The sequence below is a fragment of the Bubalus bubalis genome, chromosome 4, assembly GCF_019923935.1.
Source record: "Bubalus bubalis isolate 160015118507 breed Murrah chromosome 4, NDDB_SH_1, whole genome shotgun sequence".
In the NCBI taxonomy this organism is placed as follows: domain Eukaryota; kingdom Metazoa; phylum Chordata; class Mammalia; order Artiodactyla; family Bovidae; genus Bubalus; species Bubalus bubalis.
This window is the reverse complement of record NC_059160.1, coordinates 69,522,608-69,547,800: the sequence shown is the minus strand read 5'-3', so window position 1 is coordinate 69,547,800 and position 25,193 is coordinate 69,522,608. Positions and strand designations below refer to the sequence as shown.

Here is a 25,193-nt window from a genome sequence, read left to right as displayed (position 1 = left end):
CTGGCAATCTTGATTCCAGCTTGTGCTTCCTCCAGCCCGGCATTTCTCATGATGTACTCTACATAGAAGTTAAATAAGTAGGGTGACGATATACAGCCTTGACATACTCCTTTTCCTATTTGGAACCAGTCTGTTGTTCCATGTCCAGTTCTAACTGTTGCTTCCTGACCTGCATACAGATTTCTCAAGAGGCAGGTCAGGTGGTCTGGTATTCCCATCTCTTTAAGAATTTTCCACAGTTTGTTGTGATCCACATAGTCAAAGGCTTTGGCATAGTCAATAAACCAGAAATAGATGTTTTTCTGGAACTCACTTGCTTTTTCGATGATCCAACGGATGTTGGCAATTTGATCCCTGGTTCCTACGCCTTTTCTAAATCCAGCTTGAACATCTGAAAGTCCATGGTTCACATACTGTTGAGGCATAGCATTTCTAGGTTACTCTTATTACCAGAGCATCAGAGCAAGGATTCAAATATAGGTCTTTGAACCACGCCACTACACCAGGTATAGTGTTGATGAGCCGTATGTTAGAGCCATGGGCTTCAGTCAACCCAGAATGACTTTCACTCCATTCCTCTGTGTTCACCTGAGCTGGACATCCTTCTGCACAAAAATGTAGTGCCCCCACCTCCTCCAGGGAACCTTCTCAGAAGAATTACCTCCCCTGAACTCACATAATCCATTGTTTATTTGTCTTTCAGCACTCGGCCATATTCTATATATTGTTAGTCAGACATGTACCTCTAAGTCTTTCCCTTACCAAGTTCCTTTATAGTAGTACAAGACCATAGACATGTGTCCCCCGCAGGATGGTATCTGCACATAGTAGGTGCTCAATAAATGTCTGGGTGACTCATATCTGTGGTCTCCCAGGAGATCATTAGGCTGACAGTATAGGCATTAGTACAACAGTATTGCTTCCATGCAGAGAATGCTACAGATGGCATGGTCTCAGCCATGAGGTCTCTGTGGAGTTACAGCAAAGTGGCATCTTGTTCCTTTCTACCTAGAGGGAATTGTGTGAGGATATTAGCAGGACAGGTTATAATCTAATGGTACATTTCTAATGGTACATTTTCTCCAGCCATAAAGTAAAATATATGAGCTGTGGAACGGCAGGATCTGCCTCTGACATTTTTATATCTTTTATCACAGAACTAGAGACATAGCTGGTATTCAGTAAATACTTGAAGAATGGGTGTATAGCAGATGGATGGATGGATGGGGGAATGGATGGATGGATGGGTGGATGGGTGGACAGATGAACCGATGAGGGATGTATGGATGACGGATCCTGTTGGATTTGGTTTGAATTGATTTCAGTAGCTGTAGACATCACAGATGTATTGTATTGAGTTTATTGGACATCATTCCCTCCAGTCTCTGCGAAGACAGCAGCTGCCCATTCAAATGCAGGTAATTGGTAGAAAAGTCACTCCTCAAGTACGTAAGTAACCTTGGTGGGCTCTTCCTCGAAAACAACTACGCACAGAACTTAACAGCCAGGGGCAGTGGGGATTGGAAAATGACTGCTGCTCTCATAGCCCATGCACCTACACTGGTGGGGATGCTTCCTCTGATTGTGGGAGTGTTTCTGATGACCCTCTGCTTATACTCCTAGGCCCGTGTAATGGCAACTATTGGAGTGACCAGGGGACTTGGGGACCATGACCTGAAGGTGCATGACTCCAACATCTACATAAAACCATTCCTGTCTTCAGCTCCAGAGGTACCACATGAGGTTTTTATTTCTCTTTTGTACAAGAACATGTTTTCTACATTATTCCTCCATGACTCTCACTCCGTATCCAGGCAGTAGCCAACTCATGTCACATGTACTTCTGCATTATCTCTCATGTCTGTTTCTTTTCTCCACTCCATTTTCACTTCAGCTGTCCTGTTTCCTTCTTCATCGCCTCCTGCCCAGATGGCCGCACAGCCTAGTGGCATTCCTTGCCTCCTCAGTCCAGCCCACGTACTGCCATCAGAGCAGTTTTCCTAAACAACTACTCTGACACCTGTTTGCTCAGAAACCTTCAACAACACCCCAAGGCTCAGAGAATAAAGTGCACACTCCCTCACTTGGCATTGTTATAATTTATTATAACAAATTATAAGGACTTGTTATAATTTGGTCCAACTTCAAAAATCTGATTTGGTCCCCTACACTAGCCAGAATGAACTTATTTTTGGTATATGATCTTTAGTTTTCCATATTTGCTCAAACTATTTTTTTCCACCTAGAATGCCCTTCCCCCTCATCTCCAAACATCCAAGCTCTTTTTTATCTCTAGGATTTAATGTAAATACTTCTTCTGCTTTCCCCTCCCCCAACAGGAAGTCATGTCTCCCCCTACTCCAGGTACCTGAAGAGTGTTTTCACTTTCTGCTTATAGCATGTTGATTTACATACATATTTTATCCCCTCTTAGATTCTAATTGCCTGGAAAGCTAGTATCATTCAGTTGATGTTTAAAAGTTAACTGAAAAATAAGTTGTCATATCTTTGGTTTAAAAAATCATTTTTCTACTATGGAGAACAGTGTGGAGATTCCTTAAAAAACTGGAAATAGAACTGCCTTATGATCCAGCAATCCCACTGCTGGGCATACACACTGAGGAAACCAGAAGGGAAAGAGACACGTGTACCCCAATGTTCATCGCAGCACTGTTTATAATAGCCAGGACATGGAAGCAACCTAGATGTCCATCAGCAGATGAATGGATAAGAAAGCAGTGGTACATATACACAATGGAGTATTACTCAGCCATTAAAAAGAATACATTTGAATCAGTTCTAATGAGGTGGATGAAACTGGAGCCTATTATACAGAGTGAAGTAAGCCAGAAAGAAAAACACCAATACAGTATACTAATGCATATATATGGAATTTAGAAAGATGGTAACAATAACCCTGTGTACGAGACAGCAAAAGAGACACTGATGTAGAGAACAGTCTTATGGACTCTGTGGGAGAGGGAGAAGGTGGGAAGATTTGGGAGAATGGCATTGAAACATGTAAAATATCATGTATGAAATGAGTTGCCAGTCCAGGTTCGATGCATGATACTGGATGCTTGGGGCTGGTGCACGGGGGCGACCCAGAGGGATGGTATGGGGAGGGAGGAGGGAGGAGTGTTCAGGATGGGGAACTCATGTATACCTGTGGCGGATTCATTTTGATATTTGGCAAAACTAATACAATTATGTAAAGTTTAAAAATAAAATAAAATTTAAAAAATAAATGGGAATAAATATAAAAAAATAAATAAAAAATCATTTTTCTTATAATACAGGAAACAACATCAAGTTCTATTTCAAGGTATATCATTTAGAAAAGATACTGTTTCTAAGTGATAGAAAACTCTTAGTAATAGTGGTTTATGGGTATATTTTCTCACATAATAAGAAGGCTGGAATTTGGTGGCTGTTCATGTTGGTGTGGCACCTCCATGTGCCAGGGGTGGCATCTCTGCTGCTTTTTTCCCTTCGTGGTTGCAAGATGGTAACGCAGGTTCAAGCGTAACATTTTCATAAAAGGTAGGAAGACGGGGAGCAGCCCATCTGTCCCAGTAGACGTGCACTTGCTTCTCGTTGTCCCAAACTGTGGTACCTGACCTCCCCTAGCTACAGAGGAGGCTGGGGGAGAGAGGAAGGTTTGCGGTTTCTATAGTAGAGGAGAGCCAGGGAGGGCTGAGTGGGGACCCAGCAGTGTTGGCATACTGTGTAATTAGCTGTTGAAACAGTGCCTCTGGAAATGCTCAGAATGTTTAGACATAGCTCCATCTGCATGTTCTTCCCAAGGGCGAGTGCTGTGTTTTCAGTGAAGGCTGTTTTTGTTGAGGGAAACAGAAACCCACTCATGCTGACTCAAAAGGAGGTGCTTATTTTCTTACTATTGGAAGAGATATTTATGGGGTCCACAGGAACCTTTGAAGAGCCAGGCTTTATGGAAGAGAAGGTGATTCTGGAAGCAAGGCAGCTCTAAGACCAGCCATGTTCCATAGGTCTCTGCTGTCAGGCCACCCGGTTTCTTGCTCCCTCAGGTGCACATTACCAGACAGGAATCTCAATGGCCCAGCTCACCTTTTCTACCAGGTCACAACTGACTTCACAGCCTGTAGACTGTGTCCACTCTAGAGCCATCAGCGGGCACAGTCAGCCACCCAGGCCCAGCCTTGTGGCAGCGCTGTGAGCAGGACTAATTCCTTCAGAGTCCTGAACTGAGGTTGAGGTTGACATCTCAAATACACCCAGCTACAGGAAATCTTACCAGAAGAAAATCTCTAATGAGTAGCAGGAATAGGAGACACATGCATGTCCTAATATCACCCAGGATCTCAAGTGAGATCAGCTTGGTGGAAATACTATTTACCATTTGCAGCCTTCTCTCTTTTAGCCTTCATAGCAATTCTGCATGATGAGGATCTTGACAACAGAGCGTCTCAGTTCCCCTGGATGTTGATGGATACCTACTCCCTCTATTCTGGTCAACACTAGATCCCTGAATTACTGCTAAAAGTCCTCCTGGCCAGAGGGAACCATTAAAGACTATATTTGTGCATGCTATGTTGCTTCTGTCATGTCTGACTCTCTGCAACCCCATGGACTGTAGCCCACTAGGCTCCTCTGTCCACGGGATTCTCCAGGCAAGAATACTGGAGTGGGTTGCCATTTCCTTCTCCAGGGGATCTTCCCAACCCAGGGATCAAACCCACATCTCTTATGTCTCCTGCATTGGCAGGCAGGTTCTTTAGCACTAGTACCACCTGGGAAGCCCAGTACTATACTCATGGGCATCCATATTTTCCTCCGTGAGAGAGAGGCATTTATCAGGCATATTAAATGGTACTGTCACTTTTATATTCCCCCCACCACCACCAAAAAAAAAAAACATCGATGAAGTGTGGGGGAGTGTTCTAAGGAAGCACTAATTAACCATTTTGTTCCTTAAAGGAGAATGAAAACCTCCTCACCCTCCCCACCCCAATACACACATAAACACACATATACTTTCTATATAAAGTCAGAAGTTTGGTTTTCAGAAAAATGATCTCTCCATGCAGTTAGGTTATAGATCTTCCAATCGCTGTGCTACTCTGGATCCCAAGGAGGGCCAACCTGGGAGATTCCCCGAGGACTAATGAAAAATCCGTTGGTTGATCAGAAACTTCATGTTACCTGTCTGAAGTGATGCTGATTCTCAGGGAAGTGGTGTGGTTGTTTCAGCATTAATGAGGGATGGGGGAGGATTTAAAAGGGAACCAGCAACCTCTGGAAAAATGTAAGTGCTCTTAGGAAAGTTGTAGAATTGAATAAAGTGTAGCACCTTTATGATAACAATAACAAGTGACATTTATTGATTATTGAGTCTGGGCCAAACAACATACTTTTTAAAAAAATCCTCACAACAATTCTGTGAGGTATGTATGGTTAGTATACCCATTTTACAGATCAGGAAATTGAGATTGAGGGAAGAAAGTTAACTCCCCTTGGCTGTACAGTTATTAACTAACAAGATGATCCTCATACTCAAGTTTGTCTGATTCACTCAGGCTCTGTAGGGGAAAGAAGCTGAATTCAAGGAGATTTTTTTGGTGTGTCCAAGGGCCCCCCGAGGACTGTTTGAAGGGACTCTGAAGAGAGTACCTCTGTCTTGGGGCCTTAGTGGCCAGAGATTCTCAGAGAAATATGGCTGGCCCCAGACTGATATTGTAGAAAATGATGGTGTGGTAGAAAAAGTAATTGGGAAACACAGGAATGGCCTTTCGCGTGTGCCAACCGAGGCCAGACAGAATTGTGCAAAATGAGATTGTTCACCTATAATTTAGCTTAATGGGTATGTAGTGCAGATCTCAAGACTCCTTTGCACGAGATTAAAGTTGTTGTACATTTTAAATGTTTCCAGATGGAGAGGCCTTAGCCAGAGCCAGGAAACAGGGAGGAAGATTGGAGAGGAGGTGGGGAGAGCAGCTTGAATCCACTCCTATGAGAAGTGTAGAAGAAAGAGAGGAGTACTGGGGACCCCCTGTCCCCAGTCTTGGAGCAGAAGCCCCTTTTCCCTGGGTAGAAGCGATAAAGTCAGACCCTAGAGAAACAGCTCAAGGGCTGCTGTTAGGAGCCCCCAAAGCTAGGTAGATCTACTTAAACTATCTAATGAAGAAAAACCGACTCCCTTCTGTCTTCATTCCCCACCCCCACCCCAAGTCTATGCTGGCTTTCTAACCGTGACTTCCTAAGAACATTCTTCTGCTATGCTTCATCTTTGCCAAGCATGGATCTTTATTTCACATTTGGGTTCTAAATTTCAAACTCAGCTCAGTCTGGTAGTTTTAACGGTTGCGGGGAGGGGAATGGTGGTGGGGTGGGGGGGCTGTTTGGAATGTGATTTTGTTCTGAGAAAAAAGGCTCAAAAATCTTCTTGGAAATCAGCATTGTTCCCATTCATCACTGTAGCTCCTAATTCGATTTGATGAGTTAAATAAAAATAAATCAAAACCATGTGGATCAAATTTATGTTAAAAAAAATGCACAGGGGTTTAAAAATTAGAGAAGGGTTTCTAGCCAAACACATTCTCAGTTTTGCTGAACACAAGGCGCTGGAAAAATCTAGAGTTTGCCAAACCCAATGAGCAGCCGCCAGGTTTGCGGAGCCTCCCTCATGTCTTCCAAGGTCTAAGGTAAGGATTTCTGGCCAAGAAGAACTGAATTCCATGAGAGGCCCCCACCAACTGAGCGGAGGCCTGTTTGGCGAAAAAGAGAAGCGTTTTTGACCCGCCCTTGGTCCACAGCATCTTTTCTCCATGTAACTGGAGCCTCTCCTCTCATAAAAGAAACACCCCCCACCAGGTTTCCATCCTTTTGCTTGATGAAGCTCATCACTGTTCGGCTTTTGTATATCACCCTAAAGAATTCAAGTGGAGAAGGAAAGGGTTGGTGAATTCAGAGGCATTCGGCACCTTCTTTCCAGCAATTCTCCACCCCGTCCAGCACACACCTCGTGACCTAGTCCTCAGGCAGCGTGGCCTGGGCCTGCAGCCTAAACCTCCAGATGTCCTCCGTGCCACGCCCGCTTTCTGGCCTGTGGCAGGCCCTCCCGACAGCTAGGATTCCTCTTAATGTCTTTCTCGCCTTCTGGCCTCCATTCCATGACTGCGCTGTTGACTTTAGGCCCCTTTTCGGCTCTTGGAAGAACAGGATCTTTTTCTGTCTGGGGACCGGTTTACAAAGCCAACTCTATCAACTCAGCAGGGCCCCCCCAACTCCAGTCCCTGCCAGACTGGACAAGGAGCCTGCTTTTCTCTCGGCTTCATTTTTCCTCTCCTTGGTGTTCAGGATTCCTGTCAGCTGTTTTCTGTGACTCAGGATCACTCACTTAGCTCATTCTTGGTTGTCTTCCTCTAGATTTTTTTTTTTTTAATATTTATCTGTATTTATTTGGCTGCACCGGGTCTTAGTTGCAGCACACAGGATCTTTATTTGCAGCGTGAAAATTCTTAGTTGTAGTGGCATGTGGGATCTAGTTCCTTGACCAGGGATCAAACCCAGGCCTCCTAATGCAGGAGCTTGGAGTCCTAGCCACTGGACCACCAGAAGTCCCAGATTTTATTTTTTTATTTCATCTGAAACAGACTTCTCTAAAAGAAGGAAGACCTTTGGCTCCAAATCTAAATTCTAACCCTCGCGCTGGCGTTACCTGTGACCTCTGCAGGTGGGGTGGAGATGCCTAGACTCACAAGGTGCTTGGAAAAGCAAAGGAGAACATCTGCAGAATTGCCTGGCATACAGTCTGGTACATGGTTTAGTCTTCATTACCCACCGGCTTCTGGAAGGCTTTGCATTTATGGGGGTTTCCAGTGTTAACTTTCATATGAAGAAAAGAATTGACTATTCTGTTGGAGACTGCCCCTGTTGTCGCCCATGAAAACCTGAACAATATTTAAAGTCTCACATTGACATCTGAACATTTACGATTTTCTGATTCTCAGTAGCTTTTCATGCCCCAGGCCAAAATCCCATTTTGGGAACGAGCATGTTTTATTGTACTGTGTACTTTCTGCAGTTTGGCCAATTCATAAAAAACAATATTGGTGGAAGATGGTTAGACTATATTAACAAAATATATAAACAAATATATAATATATATAACAAATATATAAACAAAATATGACTGTATGTATGAAAGCATGATCATAAGTCAGTAAAAAAGTTATGTGCATGCATATACATATATACATAAAAATATAACTCTTGAAGGAAATTTTCTCCAATGTTAGAGTAATTATCTTTGGGTTGTAGAGGAAGAATTAAAAAATCCCCTTTGTTGTTCAGTTGGTAAGTCATGTCTGCACTTTGCAGCCCCACGGACTGGAGTACACCAGGCTGTCCTTCACCATCTTCTTCACTATGTCCTTCACATGACTTTGCTCAAACTCATGTCCATTGAGTCAGTGATGCCATCCAACCATCTCAGCCTCTGTTGTCCCCTTCTCCTCCTGCCCTCAATCTTTCCCAGCATCAGGGTCTTTTCCAGTGAGTTTGTTCTTCTCATCAGATGGCCAAAGCATTAGAGCTTCAACTTCATCATCAGTCCTTCTAATGAATATTCAGGGTTGATTTCCTTTAGGATTGACTGGTTGGATCTTTTTGCAGTCCAAGGGACTCTCAAGAGTCTTCTCCAGTTACACAGTTCAAAAGCATCAGTTCTTCAGCATTCAGATTTCTTTATGGTCTAACGCTTATATCTATACATCACTCCTGGAAAAACCACAGCTTTGGCTATACGGACCTTTCTCAGTAAAGTGACGTCTCTGCTTTCAAATGTGCTTAGGTTTGTCATAGCTTTTCTTCAAAGGAGCATCTTTTGACTTCATGGCTGCAGTCTCTGTCCACAGTGATCCCCTAGCCCTCAAAAATCCCTTAGGAGGAAGTGTGATATTGAGGTTAGAAACTCAGACTGGTATCAAGTCTTGGCCGCAAGCTCTGCCTCTTTACTTGCTAGCTGGGTGACCTTGAGAAAGTTACTTCACTTAAATCTCAGTTTCCTCCTCAGTAAAAAGAGGACGATAGGATTGTTATGCCCAGGAACCCAAGGAACAAACTAAATGACATATAAAAAGTACTTAAAACAGAATCTGACATAATAAATATTAGCTTGTAGTTCCTATTCCATCAAGACCACAAAATCTCACTAGTTGTTTATATAGAGCTCGTGAGTCCAGTAGTGTATATCAAGTAGCATACTGGGGAATGTGTCCTCACGGAATTGGAATTTTGGGCCACTTGTAAGGTCAGACTAGCCAAAGAATCATCAACTGTAAACCCTGTGAGTCCTGACTCCTAAGAGACTAGGGGAATTCAGAGAAGGGAGAGAGAACCATCTAATCTGAAGAAGGACAAGATAAGTAGTAGTTGTTGAGCTGCTCAGTTGTGTCCGACTCTTTGCAACCCCATGGACTGCAGCACGCCAGGCCTCCCTGTCCATCACCAACTCCCGGAGTTGGCTCAAACCCATGTCCATCGAGTTGGCGATGCCGTCCAGCCATCTCATCCTGGATGCCCCCTTCTCCTCCTGCCCCCAATCCCTCCCAGCAGCAGAGTCTTTTCCAGTGAGTCAGCTCTTCGCACCAGGTGGCCAAAGTACTGGAGCTTCAGCATCTCTCCAGTGATTATTCAGCATTGATAAGTAGAACAAGAAAAATAAGGCAGCAGGAATAAGTTGGTGTGAAATAAATTTGCCTTACAGAATCAGTGAGTTTGGAAGATTAGCTTGAAGGGCTAGTAGGTATAATGAGGCTAATTATCCTGGAGGGCCTTGAACTGGCCCCAGGGTGGCAGAGCAGGTTTTGAGCAAGGGGAACAGCATGATCGGTGAATGAGGCAGTGGAAGCCTTAGCTTGTAGCAGCACGTGGATGAGGGGGCAGGGGTGAGGAGATACAGATGGGGAGACCACCGTGCAGGTGAACCCACACGGCAGTAAGGATCTGAGTCCTGCAGGGACCAGGAAAGCCACATGGAGGCGCATCAGAAAGGCATTTCACAGAACAATGTGTTAATAACAAGGACTGAGGGGAGGGGCTTCTCTGGTGGTCAAGTGATTAAGAATCCCCCTTGTAGTGCAGGGGACGCAGGTTTAATCCCTGGTTAGGGAATTGAGACTCCCCACACGCCTCAGAGCAACTCCTGAGCCCACAGCTAGAGAATCCATGTGCAGCAACTCAGACCCGACACAGCCAAATAAACATAGAAAGAGACAGAGAAAGAAAGAACGGAAGAGTATTTAGAGTACGAGGCAGAGTGAAATTTTTAAAAACTTAAAAAAAACTTTGCTTTCTAGTCTATGAGAAAGGAAGAAGGTTGCTTGTTGAGGTCTAAGGAAGAAAAATAATTTTATCTTTTTTTCCCTCTGAGTTTTCTGATCCAATTTAAAAAACAGACACAGGAGTCTGGGATGAAAATAACTTTATAGTGAGGATAAAGTTAGGCTAGAAACCATGCTTTGGATCTAAGACCAAAATGGACTTTCTATTCCTCACCTCCAGCCCTCAAATTAATCTTACCTCCTAGACCGCTGTAGGCTCTCATCTCTCCACCCCACAGAGGGACAGCGGACAGAAGAGGGAGCAGGCACTGCTTACGGATGAGTTGGGTCCAAGGAGCAAACTCCAAAGGGCTCATTGCCCCAAGTTCTCTCTCACCAATCCTAGGGAGGAGGGGCCTAGAAGTGCGACATCACAACCCTTTGTGCCTCTGTTGACTATAAAACAAGCCACGCTGAACTTAGAAGCTTGATGGAAGAATTTATTATTATCTTCCACACTTCTGTGGGTTGCATGGGCTCAGCTAGATGCTTCTCTCTTGGGGTCTGTCACATACACACAGCTGGATATCAGTGGGTTTACCGTCATCTGAAGACTAGAGGGGCTGAAAGTCTGAATGGCTCTCACAGAGTTAGCCATCAGCTGAGAGCTCGGCCCAGGCAGCTACACACAGCTTCTCCATGTGGTTCTGGCTTCTCATGGCCTTACTGCAGCTGGATTCTGAGAAGCCTCCCAAGAGTGAGTTCAAGAGACGCACGCAGAAGCTACAAGTGTTTTAAGACCCAGCCTCCGAAGTCCCAGAACATCAGCTCCGCCCCATCCTGCTGATGAAGAAAACCATGTGGTAGGTCCATATTTGAGGCAAGGAGAACCAGAATCCACTCATTTTTCTTTCCTTCTTTTTTTTATTTTATAAGTTCGAAAGTGTGATGAGACCTGGGAAATACAAAGTTATATACAGTTGTACTGTATATTACAAAAAATTACTACATATTACTGTATATTATAAAAATTATTTTTAAGTAGATAAGGTTTTAAGTTGGAGTTTCAAAATCAAACTCTCAAAAATTAATAGAATGAATAAACAGAAGGGTAGAAGAATATAGCAGAGCTGAAAAGCACTATGAACCAATTCAACATAATTAAGGTTTATACAATTTTCACAGAGTTGGACATGACTGAAGCAACTTAGCATGCACAAGTTTCACACAACAATAGGATACAAATTCTATTCAAGTTCACATAGACTGTAAACCAGGAGACATTGGAACATATCCAGGGATATAAAATAAGGTACAAACCAGAATCGGCTCTTGATGGAAAGAGCGGCGTGCTTGTCCAGGGAGGAAGGCCTTGATGGCATTTTGGAGAACTTCTACCATCTCCTTCCTACAGAAATGTCCTCCCCACTGTGAAATCTTTTTTTTTTTCAAACTTTAAACTTTTTATTTTGCATTGGGGTATAGCCAATTAACAATACTGTGGTCATTTCAGGAGAACAGCAAAGTGACTGGGCCACACATATACCTGTATCCAGTCTCCCTCAAAACCCCCTCCCATCCAGGCTGGCACGTAACACTGAGGAGGGTTCTGTGTGCTGTACAACAGGGCCTAGTTGGTTATCCATTTTGAATATACCTGCTGTGAAATCTTGAAGATTAATCATCATCTGTCTTTCCAGTGCAAACTAATAAATGTTGATACATTAGCTAATTAATTAAGAAAGGAAATCTAGTTTGTAGTGTAGAGGCAGATTTACAAAGATGCTAATTAATTAAATGTAAGTATCAGTGCTCTTCACCCAGATCAGCCCTCTTTGAGTTCTTGTTGTTACCGAGAGAGGTAGACAGTTCTTTGTGGAGAGGACAGGCAAGGTTTCAATCAGAAGTCATTTCCTTATAATCATTCCTCTAAAGAAAAGGACCTCATTTTTCATGATGTCAGTAATTTGTTGCAATTTCTTTTCTCATTCCTAATAAGCAGTCACATTAGCATCTAAGTTTGTATTCATAATTATTCCTGTATTCTTTTTAAAATTCAGGTATTTACTGAATTTATTTTGGATGTGCTGGATCTTTGTTGCAGTGCGTAGGCTTTCTCTAGTTGTGGCAGGTGGAGGCCACTCTATAGTTGCAGCGTGAAGGCTTCTCATTGCTGCGGTTTCTCTAGTTGCAGAGCATGGGCTCTAGGCTCGTGGGCTTAGTGGTTGTGGTGTGCAGGCTTAGTTGCTCTGTGGTACGTGGGATCTTCCCAGACCAGGGATCAAACCCATGTCCCATGCATTGCCAGCTGGATTCTTAATCACTGGACTACCAGGGAAGTTCTGTATTCGTTTTCTTAAAGAGAGCTTCCCATAAAGAAAAATATTAACTCATAGATGAGATGGTTGGATGGCATCACTGATTCAATGGACATGACTCTGAGCAAACTCCAGGAAATGGTGAAGGACAGGGAAGCCTGGTGTATTGCAGTCCATGTGTTTACCAAGAGTCAGACATGACTTAGTGACGGAACAACAACAAAACTCATAGAAAAAGAGATCGGACTGGTAGTTACCAGCAATGGAGATGAGGGAGAATTAGAAGAAGGTGATCAAAAGGTACAAGCTTCCAGTTATAAGGCAAATAAATACTAGGCATGTAATGTACAACATGACGACTATAGTTAACACTCTGTACAATATCTAGGAAAGTAGTTAAGAGTAAATCCTAAGAGTTCTTATCACAAGGAGAAAAAATTTTTCCTCTTTATTCTTTTTTTCTTTTCTTTTTATTACATCTATATGAGAAGATGGTTATTAGTTGAACCTATTATGGTAATCATTTTACAATATATAAATCAAACCATTGTGCCATCTGCCTTAAATTTATACAGCGATATATGTCAATTATTTCTCAACAAAGCTGGAAAAACTCCCCAAATTGTATAACCTGCAGACCTTCATAACAGTGGATCCCCCTGTACAAAAGGAAAATGCTGAGTTCTGTCTAAGGATACTTTGATAGTTTAGAGCAGTTGTATTTGGCACCGTTTCCCCTCCAGTCTTACTGAGATAGAACTGACACATGACATTGTATAATTTTAAGATGTACAGTGTATTGATGTGTTATATACAGATGACCCTTGAACAACATGAGATTGAAATGCACAGGTCGACTTATACAGATTTTTCCCTGTAGTAAATACTACAGTTCTTACACAGTCCGAGTTTGATTGAACCACAGATATGGAGGAACCACAGAGAGAGCTGACTATTTAAGCTATATGCAGATTTTCAGCTGTGCAGAAAACCCCCTAGTTGTTTGAGGATCAACTGTCACAAAATGATTATCACAGTAGTATTAGCTAACACTTCTATCACATCGCATAATTCCCAGTCCTTTTCTGTGCTGAGAACATTTAAGGTTTACTCTTTTAGCAACTTTTAAGTATATAATGTCAGGTCCATGAATCAAGGCAAATTGGAAGTGGTCAAACAAGAGATGGCAAGAGTGAATGTCGACATTCTAGGAAGCAGCGAAATAAAATGGACTGGAATGGGTGAATTTAACTCAAATGACCATTATATCTACTACTGTGGGAAGGAATCCCTCAGAAGAAATGGAGTAGCCATCATGGTCAACAAAAGAGTACGAAATGCAGTACTTCGATGCAATCTCAAAAACGACAGAATGATCTCTGTTCGTTTCCAAGGCAAACCATTCAATATCACAGTAATCCAAGTCTATGCCCCAACCAGTAATGCTGAAGAAGCTGAAGTTGAAAGGTTCTATGAAGACCTACAAGACCTTTTAGAACTAACACCCAAAAAAGATGTCCTTTTCATTATAGGGGACTGGAATGCAAAACTAGGAAGTCAAGAAACACCTGGAGTAACAGGCAAATTTGGCCTTGGAATACGGAATGAAGCAGGGCAAAGACTAATAGAGTTTTGCCAAGAAAATGCACTGATCATAACAAACACCCTCTTCCAACAACACAAGAGAAGACTCTACACATGGACATCACCACATGGTCAACACTGAAATCAGATTGATTATATTCTTTGCAGCCAAAGATGGAGAAGCTGTATACAGTCAGCAAAAACAAGACCAGGAGCTGACTGTGGCTCAGATCATGAACTCCTTATTACCAAAATCAGACTTAAATTGAAGAAAGTAGGGAAAACCACTAGACCATACAGGTATGACCTAAATCGAATCCCTTATGATTGTACAGTGGAAGTGAGAAATAGATTTAAGGGCCTAGATCTGATAGATAGAGTGCCTGCTGAACTATGGAATGAGGTTCGTGGCATTGTACAGGAGACAGGGATCAAGACCATCCCTATGGAAAAGAAATGCAAAAAAGCAAAATGGCTGTCTGGGGAAGCCTTACAAATAGCTGTGAAAAGAAGAGAAGCAAAAAGCAAAGGAGAAAAGGAAAGATATAAGCATCTGAATGCAGAATTCGAAAGAAGAGCAAGAAGAGATAAGAAAGCCTTCTTCAGCGATCAATGCAAAGAAATAGAGGAAAACAACAGAATGGGAAATACTAGAGATCTCTTCAAGAAAATCAGAGATACCAAGGGAACATTTCATGCAAAGATGGGCTCGATAAAGGACAGAAATGGTATGGACCTAACAGAAGCAGAAGATATTAAGAAGAGATGGCAAGAATACACAGAAGAACTGTACAAAAAAGATCTTCATGACCCAGATAATCACAATGGTGTGATCACTGACCTAAGCCAGACATCCTGGAATGTGAAGTCAAGTGGGCCTTAGGAAGCATCACTACGAACAAAGCTAGTGGAGGTGATGGAATTCCAGTTGAGCTGTTCCAAATCCTGAAAGATGATGCTGTGAAAGTGCTGCACTCAATATGCCAGCAAACGTGGAAAACTCAGCAGTGGTCACAGGACTGGAAAAGGTCAGTTTTCATTCCAATCCCAAAGAAAGGCAATGCCAAAGAATTCTCAAACTACTGCACAATTGCACTCATCTCACACACTAGTAAAGTAATGCTCAAAATTCTCCAAGCCAGGCTTCAGCAATATGTGAACCGTGAACTTCCTGATGTTCAAGCTGGTTTTAGAAAAGGCAGAGGAACCAGAGACCAAATTGCCAACATCCACTGGATCATGGAAAAAGCAAGAGAGTTCCAGAAAAACATCTATTTCTGCTTTATTGACTATGCCAAAGCCTTTGACTGTGTGGATCACAATAAACTGTGGAAAATTTTGAAAGAGATGGGAATACCAGACCACCTGATCTGCCTTTTGAGAAATCTATATGCAGGTCAGGAAGCAACAGTTAGAACTGGACATGGAACAGACTGGTTCCAAAGAGGAAAAGGAGTATGTCAAGGCTGTATATTGTCAGCCTGCTTATTTAACTTCTATGCAGAGTACATCATGAGAAACGCTGGGCTGGAAGAAGCACAAGCTGGAATCAAGATTGCCGGGAGAAATATCAATCACCTCAGATATGCAGATGACACCACCCTTATGGCAGAAAATGAAGAGAAACTAAAAAGCCTCTTGATGAAAGTGAAAGTGGAGAGTGAAAAAGTTGGCTTAGAGCTCAACATTCAGAAAACGAAGATCATGGCATCCGGTCCCATCACTTCATGGGAAATAGATGGGGAAACAGTGTCAGACTTTATTTTTGGGGGCTCCAAAATTACTGCAGATGGTGACTGCAGCCATGAAATTAAAAGATGCTTACTCCTTGGAAGGAAAGCTATGACCAACCTAGATAGCATATTCAAAAGCAGAGACATTACTTTGCCAACAAAGGTTCGTCTAGTCAAGGCTATGGTTTTTCCTGTGGTCATGTATGGATGTGAGAGTTGGACTGTGAAGAAGGCTGAGCTCCAAAGAATTGATGCTTTCAAACTGTCATTCTGGAGAAGACTCTTGAGAGTCCCTTGGACTGCAAGGAGATCCAACCAGTCCATTCTGAAGGAGATCAGCCCTGGGATTTCTTTGGAAGGAATGATGCTAAAGCTGAAACTCCAGTACTTTGGCCACCTCATGTGAAGAGTTGACTCATTGGAAAAGACTCTGATGCTGGGAGGGATTGGGGGCAGGAGGAGAAGGAGATGACAGAGGATGAGATGGCTGGATGGCATCACTAACTCGATGGAAGTGAGTCTGAGTGAACTCCGGGAGTTGGTGATGGACAGGGAGGCCTGGCGTGCTGCGATTCATAGGGTTGCAAAGAGTCAGACACGACTTAGCGACTGAACTGAACTGAACTGAAGTATATAATACAGTATTATTATTTTATATATATATTTTATATATATATACACACACACACATATTATATATAATATATATATTTATATGTATATATGTGGGGCTTCCCAAGTGGCATAGTGGTAAAGAATCTGCCTGCCAATGCAAGAGACACAGAGCTGTGGGTTCAATCCCTGGAGAAGGAAATGGCAACCCACTCCAGTATTCTTGCCTGGGAAATCCCACAGACAGGGGAGCCTGGCAGGCTACAGTCCATGGGATCGCAAAAGAGTCAGACATGGCTTAGTGACTAAACAGTAACAATATGTATTATATATATTGGGCTGGTCAAAAAGTTTGTTCATGTTTTTCCATAACATCTTACAGAAAAACCCAAAGGAACTTTTTGGCCAACCAACAGTATATAAAACACACTATATACAGATATTTAACTATAATCACCCTGCTGTACTTTAGATTGGCAGAACTTATTCATCTTATAACTGCAAGCATGTGCCCTTTGACCATTCTCTTTCCATTTCTCGCCCCACCCCCTCCCCCAGCAAGTGCCACTCTACTCTCTGTTCTCTGAGTTCAGCTTGTGGGCAGTTTCTGGAACCTCCTCTCTAGTCCTGCGTCTATAGCATCTCATACATCTGCCTTCTCAGTTGGGTTGATGCCCCCTTGGGGAGTCTTATACCCTCTTCCCATCACTATCAGCATTCTGAAAATGTCTGGGGGGAAAATAGTCACATGTTAAGAGTGTATAGAACTGCTTTCTTCAATTCCAGTACCATCTGACTTTACATACGGGAGAGACTTTATGCCCTAGCCTGTCCATTTGCATCTGTAACATTTGCATTTCCAGTCTAGTTGTTAAAAAAAAATCACTTGTGATGCAGCCGTGTGTCATCCACATGGATGGTTCCCATTGGGAAGTGTCTCGAGATTTGCCAACAAGCCATTTGAATAAAACCAGAATTTGAAATTTACTTGGACACACACCAAATAATCTAGCTTGGCAACTCATGAAATTTGTGGTCACACAGAGGAGCCAACCTGTACATTCTATCAAACATTTCTTCTCACTGGAGATCCTCTGATCCTCTCCTGAACAATAATTTCACTTGAATATTTCAGTTAAACACAGAGTATCTTTTTCACATTAATTTATTGTATTAATGCAGGCTTCCCTTGTGGCTCAGCTGGTAAAGAATCTGTCTGCAATGCTGGAGACCTAGGTTTGATCCTTGGGTTGGGAAGATCCCCTGGAAAAGGGAAAGGCTGCCCACTCCAGTATTCTGGCCTAGAGAATTCCATGGACTGTATAGTCCATGGGGTTGCAGATCAGACATGACTAAGCAACTTTCACTTTCATTTTCATTGTATTAATGCATATAAGAATAGTTTGAGGAGTTTGTTAAAGAATGTAAATCTTGGAATCCACTTCCCAAAAACCTGAATCACAAGGTCTAGAGTGGAGGTCCTAGGGATTTTCACATTTTTAGACAGTTCTGAAGCAAGTGATCCAGAGACCACTCTTGGAAAAATACTGTCATAACTGTTCTTCAGTGTTTCAGGAACTTTAGTTTTGTAATCCTAAAGTCATCCATGCTCTAGTCCTAGATTGCATAATTCATTCTCTCTGTGCCTGTGGTTCTAGGCTACTAGGCTAGGGCTATTTCATACCTCACTCTCCGACTACGCACAGGTCTACCTAGACCTGGGCTGCTTGCAGTGGACTTTGTCACATGGCAGGTACCCCGTAGCTTACCAGGGGTGATTCGGCTTCTTCTCCTAAGGCAAGAGACAGAGTAACCTGCTCTCCTGCTCACTTGAGATCCCTGAAATCCTGCCATTGTGAAGTCAGTCCTGTGAGTGGTAACACACTGTGGTTAGGTTCGGTCCCCACAGTTACAAAGCACAGCTACAAGAACAAAGAACAGTGGTGGTTTACTTATTTACGCGCCAGGAGACTAGGTAACTTAACTCTCAACCAGGACAGTTTTGAGAGTCAGTGGGAATGCTGTTAATAATTATGCTGGGAAAACAGCAGAAACCAAAATTATCTCAGGCAAACGGCATTTTAATGAACAGAAATGTATTCCTCAGATAACTAACAAACTAGATTCAAGTCCATTTGTTCACTGATCCATTCAGTGAACCTTTGATTCAGTGGTGAACAAGCCATTGGAATTCCAGATAAAGGAGCAGAAGATAGGAGAGCCCCTTTCCCCACCCCACCCCCACCTCCATATGTAAAGGAAATTCCTTCATCTAGCTTACTTCCCTGAGTTATAAAGTTCTGGCCTCAAGTGGAGAAAATGAAAGCCTTAGCTATCACAGCCAGGCACTGGGTACAACTTCAGACTGTCTATCCTACCTACTATTTCAGCTGGTTTAGAAGGTTTTTTAACTCTTAGATGGTGTGTGTGCATATGCTCAGCTGTGTCCAACTCTATTGCAACCCTGTGGACTGTAACCCTCCAGGCGCCTCTGTCCATAGGATTTCCCAGCCAAGAATACTGGAGTGGGTTTCCATTTCCTTCTCCAGGGCTCTTCCTGACCCAGGGAATGAACCTGCATCTCCTGCATTGGCAGGTGGATTCTTTACCACCGAGCCACCTGGGAATCCCCTTTTAGATGATAGCCACCCTCGTCAATAGACTCCAAAAAGTAATAATAATAATAAAACCTCAAGAATATCTGGTACATTTTACATAGAAAATTATACCCACAGCCAAAGCAACCAGCTTCTTCTGGGGTTCAGCTCAGTTCAGTTGCTCAGTAGTGTCTGACTCTTTGCGACCCCATGGACTCCAGCACGCCAGGCCTCCCTGTCCATCACCAACTCCCGGAGTCCACCCAAACCCATGTCCATCGAGTTGATGATGCCATCCAATCATCTCATCCTCTGTCGTCCCCTTCTCCTCCTGCCCTCAATCTTGCCCAGCATCAAGGTCTTTTCAAATGAGTCAGCTCTTCTGGGGTAGTAGGCGACATATTGGTCATACGTAAATGTCCCTTCATTCATTTGCAGCCAGATACTCTGAGGTCATGTGGTCATTCCCATCCACATGACTCATCCTATGATGGAAGAGTTGGGGAATATTTGAGCCATTAGCATCCCCAGTGGCCGCCTTGTCCTAACCTTCCATTTCACAAAGGGAGACACTGAAGATTTGAGAAGCCTCGTCCCTCACCACTCCCCAGTGGAAATACATTACTTCCAGCCAAACTAAAATACCTAGACCTGCTCCAGTCCACCAGCCCCCTCTCTCATCCCCAGGCGTTGGCCCCCTGCGTTTCCCTCTCCATGTATGGCACGTGATGCCCAAATTCCTCCTCCCTGACACTCCCCATCTGATTGATTAATCAGCACTTCTTCATTTTGTGTTCCTGGCAGGTTGTCAAGAAACTTTAAAATGTGAATGAACAAAGTGGTGTTGCCTAACTGCTAAGGGCAGAGCGTGGTCTCAAGCCCAAGTTCAGTGTGTATTTCTTCATGACATCATCTAGTAGAGATGGAATCACAACAGAGAATTTGGGTGCAGTCTTGGTAGCCTGCCAGAATGCCAGTATTGAAAGGATCTACTCAGTTTGTTGAACTGTGATGAAATGTGCTAGAGTTTTATTTTCTGCTGGTACAAATGCCATGTTCAGACTTTTGCAGGTTGAGCTTCTGGGTTCATTGGCCACAGAGGGTGGAGAGGACGAGAATTTGTACTCTTCTTAGTTCCCACCACCTACTAGCAGCCTTTACCTTGGGAGCCACCTGGCTTATCTGCCAAAACAGGATTAATAGTCCCAATCACTGCCATTTTAAGTGAGACCCAGGTTCCTTGAGCTCACTCTTAACTCACCTCCTTCCACCAACTAGCTTACTTTCAGAGCCCCAGAATAATAAATAAATCACAAAAACATGCTGGGACTTCCCTGGTGGTCCAGTGGTCAAGTCTCCATGCTTCTGATTCAGGGGGCATAAGTGTGATTCCTGGTCAGGGAACTAAGATCCCACATGCCATGCAGCATAGCCAAAAGATTTTTAAAAAAAAACAAAACATGTCATGCATTAGAAAGAATTTGTAGTTCCCTTCCACATCATCTCCTTTGATCTTGACAATAGCTTTGTGAGAAAGGTAGAACAGGTGTTATCATATTTATTTTTCTTGTCTTTTAGTTTTCTCAATTTTTAAACAATGATATCAGGGATGAGAAAACTGAGGGCTAAAGAAATAAATGACCTGTCTCAAGCCCAAGACTGGTTAGAAGTAGAGACCAGACGGGAGGGCTTCTCATCACGCAGGCTGGGAGGGCTCCTGCTCTGCAGGCAGCAGGGCCTGAGCTGCGGGAACATCCCGTCCTCCTTCGAGTACTTAAAAGGGAAAAGGGGTTTGGAGAATTTGCTGAGTTGATAAAGATGTGAAAGTGGTGAGGACGTCCGAGCGGAGTAGCCGAGATCTGGCAAATGGAAGAATTGATGGATTCTTTTTCAGAGTGGCTTCAAGAAGCAGCATCAGCTTACAGTAGTATGAGCTCTCTGAACAGGCCGCTGAAAGGTCGTCAGTAATAGAGTAGAGAAGCGAACAAATATTAGACACGCGCTGACACAGCATCCGACTGAGCATTGCAGGAAGGTACCGTATTGAAGTTGTTTGTCCCTGGCTCCCCTGCAGAGCAGGGGCTGCTAACAAAGGTAAGGGTGTCTCTAGCTGCTCTTAAAGGGGGAGGGGCTGTGAGAGCCATCAGCACTTGGCTCATTCAGGGGCACATTAGCCACGACCCTTGGTGCCCTTGAACTTCTTCCTGCTCCCCCAAGGCTGGTTTTTGTTTTTGTTTTTTTGTTTTTTTTTGGTCTGTTAGCAGCTTCCCTGAGGATGAGGGGAGAAAAGGAGAGTCTGCTACTTTTAAACATCAGCACATTACAGTTTGATGACTGCCTGGGAGCATCAGAGTCTTAAAAGCTAAAATTGTTGGGTCACCATGAGATTAGGGGGTCTTCTGAATGGATCTTATATGTTGAATTCTTTCTCTTCCTCCTTTCTTCCCATTTATTCTGTCTCACCAATACTTCCCTGGTGGTCCAGTGGCTTAGACTCTGAGCTCCCAATGTAGGGGGCCTGGGTTCGATCCCTAGTCAGGGAACTAGATCCCACATGCTGCAACTAAGACCTGGCAGAGCCAAGACAGAAATGTTTACAACCCCTGGTGGCTCAGGTGGTAAAGAATCTATCTGCAATGCAGGAGACCCAGGGTCAATCCCTGGGTCAGGAAGATACCCTGGAGAAGGGAATGGCAACCCACTTCAGTCTTGTTGCCTGGAGAATTCCATGGACAGAAGAGCCTGGCAGGCTACAGCCCATGGGAACACAAAGAGTCAGATGCGACTGGGGGATTAACATTGTTCTGTCTGAGCAAGTCTGTCCTGAAAATCTAGTGGGATTTTACTCTATGAAAGACATGGCGAGGCCCACAGAAGAAGTGCAGAATGGAATCTCTGGCCTCTCGAAGTTGACTTTTGCAGGGGAGAGAAGTTGACCAGCTCTTGGGTTGTTCACTGTAAGAAGGACAAGTGTAGATGCCCAGCAAGGGCAACACTTCCCTTGGTGGCTTACTGCGTGGTTCCACGGGCTGGCATCTGGGCACTGTTCTGGGAGCAAAAACAAACAGGACGACTCAGACCTTGCCCCGGGGTAGCTTATTGCCCTAAAACTGTGTTTTCAAGGAGAGGGTCCCCCACCCTTTGATGTGGAATTGCTCTTCTTTACATAGTCTAATGGGCTTCCCAGGTGGCCCTGGTGGCGCTAGTGCAGGGGGCACAAGAGATGCAGGTTCCATCCCTGGGTCGGGAAGATCCCCTGAAGGAGGCAATGGCAACCCACTCTGGTATTCTTGCCTGAAAACTCCCATGGACAGAGGAGCCTGGCAGGCTACAATCCATAGGGTCGCAAAGAGTCAGACACAACTGAAGTGACTTGCCAGGCACACAGCCTGATATCTGGGCTCAGATCTATACAATCAGAATCTTTAAAGATGGGCCCTTGAACCTTAATTTTATGAGTGCTGCAAGTGATTCATAAAACATTAAAGTTTGAGAATAACTATTCATGTAGAAGAGACAGAGAGGTGAACCTAGACTGGTTGCTGCTGCTGCTGCTGAGTCGCTTCAGTCGTGTCCGACTCTGTGAGATCCCATGGATGGCAGCACACCGGGCTCCCCCGTCCCTGGGATTCTCCAGGCAAGAACACTGGAGTGGGTTGCCATTTCCTTCTCCAATGCATGAAAGTGAAAAGTGAAAGTGAAGTCACTAAGTCGTGTCCGACTCTTCGCGACCCCATGGACTGCAGCCCACCAGGCTCCTCCGCCCGTGGGATTTTCCAGGCAAGAGTACTAGAGTGGGGTGCCATTGCTTTCTCCGACCTAGACTGGTACACATAGGTAAATATTGTGTTAGTGAACCTGAAAGGAATTGCGTCTGCAGAGGATCGTGGAAAAAAAAAGAGAGATGGCTGCTCTCAGATCTTCCTCAGGGTTGCTCTGGCAGTGGAGGTGACTGTCCCCCTCAGCCTCTGTCCTTCGCCACCAGTCTGATAGTGTCCGCACACTTCAACCAGAGGAGGAGTGACAGTCCCCAAACTGGAGAGGAGCCATGGGAAGGGTCCTGTGGAAAGTCACCTTTCAGACCTCTGTTCACATGGTGCCTTCCCAGAGATGCCTGCCTTAACCACGTCTTCTGAAAGGGCTCTCCTGCCACTCTCCTTACCCTGCTTGATTTGTCTTCAAGCACCTGTCATCATCTGACACTGTAATTTATTTGTGTGTCTGTCACACCTTGTTGAGAAGTTGTGAGGACTTTGGTCACTTTTGTTCACAACGGTTGGCACATAGTAAGTGCTCAGTAAACATGGCACGAAGCACCCAGGAGGGCAGAGGGATCCGCCCAGGACTCACCTCTCTTCGGCTTTGAGAAACGGCAAGAGTTGTGGGATGCCCATGGACTTTCTCTCCTTTTCTTGGCAGATGGGCACGAGGGCAGGAGCCATGAGGAGTTCTGCTCATGTTCCCAGACCTTCCCACAGAGGCCTTTGCCGATCGCACCTCTCCTCTCCCACAGACTGTTCTCCTTGTGTCTGAGTCCTAGGGAGCCTCCGAGCCCATACTTTTGATGTGGGGCTTCCTGGAACATTAAGAAGCTATTTGAGGAGTTGAACAGGGCTCTCTGGCGTGGCGAGTGTGGTCTGATGGAGGAGGGCCCATAGCGCCTCCAGGGAGGGAAGGTCGGGTCTCCAGAGCCCACTGGAATCTTTTGAAACCCTTGGTACTGGGGAGGATGAGCATGTAGTGGGATGCCTTGCACGGCAGTCCAGCTTTGCTGAGGGGGTTTTCACAGAATGTTCTTCATCGCAGGTTAATGCATAAGACACGGGCTGTGAGTGGACAGTTGGCAGAGTCCTTTGGAAATTGGCTAAACGGCAGGAAACAAAGGGTAGCAGTAAAAAAAAAAAACCCTAAAAGGATGTTAATTGGGGAGTGCCTCAGGGAATAGGGTTGAGGCTAGCTTTTTATTATTTACATAAAAATTGCTTGGAGAATGGTATTGAGAGGGATTTTCATGTTGGGTAAGGAAACTGCATTAGAGAGTTGTATGGAAATGTGAATAGGGGAATTAGGGAAGGATTCAATTTTCTGACGGAACTGAAAAGGAACATTTTCTAACATGTTTCTATTTATCAACCCACACCCATTCTGTTGGTCAGATTTCTACTTGAGTAGCGGGCAGGACAACTTCCGCTTAAAACAACTCGAATCTCCACACTTTGGGGGCCAGCAGAAAGCGCCGGAAGAAACTTTGGCACCCTACACATAGGGCAGGTCCTGAAATGAAACGGATATTATCTTCAGCCCTAAGAAACCTCTCTTTTCTTTTTTTAAATGTTGTTCAGTTGCTAAGTCATGTCTGAGTATTTGTGACCCCCTGGACTGCAGCATGCTAGGCTTCCATAGTCCTTCACCAACTCCCAGAGCTTGCGCAAACCCATGTCCATTGAGTTGGTGATGCTATCCATCCATCTCATCCTCTGTTGCCCCTTCTCCTGCCCTCAATCTTTCCCAGCATCAGGATCTTTTCCAGTGAGTTGCTTCTTCACATTAGGTAGTCACAGTATTGGAGCTTCAGCTTCAGCATCAGTCCTTCCAATGAATATTCAGGACTGATTTCCTTTAGGATTGACTGCTTGGATCTCCTTGCAGTCCAAGGGACTCTCAAGAGTCTTCTCCAACACCACAGTTTGAAAGCATCAATATTTAGGTGCTCAGCCTCCTTTAGGGTCCAACTGTCACATCCATACATGACTACATGACTTCTTAAATGTATTTAAGCTTAATTGTCCATCATTTTTCTCAGAAAGGATATGCTGAAAGTATCTCATAAGTTTCAGGCAGAAATAATGATTGGCAAGTTCTTTTAATTGGAGGATAATTACTTTACAATACTGTGTTAGTTTCTGGCGTATAACAACGTGATTTGGCTATATATATACACATACACCCTACCTCCTCCACTCCCCCCACCATGAAACCTCTTTTGGAAGGCAGGTGGCATCTTGTATTTAGCTACAAATATAAGATGCTACAAGCACGTGACAC

At 44.0% G+C, this 25,193-nt stretch overlaps 1 protein-coding gene across 4 annotated transcripts in view; it reads left to right on the top strand.

Moving 5' to 3' along the window:
* Positions 1-25,193, top strand: part of PPM1H (protein phosphatase, Mg2+/Mn2+ dependent 1H) — a 305,996-nt gene that overhangs the window by 254,502 nt on the left and 26,301 nt on the right. For 2 of the 4 annotated variants that reach the window (XM_006072608.4, XR_003108843.3), the window contains exon 8: positions 1,624-1,731. In XM_006072608.4, the coding sequence (XP_006072670.1) occupies positions 1,624-1,731 (108 nt within the window). Of the gene's footprint in view, positions 1-1,623; positions 1,732-1,894; positions 2,633-4,402; positions 6,210-25,193 lie in introns of those variants that run through there. The other 2 variants (XM_044941582.2, XM_044941581.2) reach the window with 2 other exon arrangements.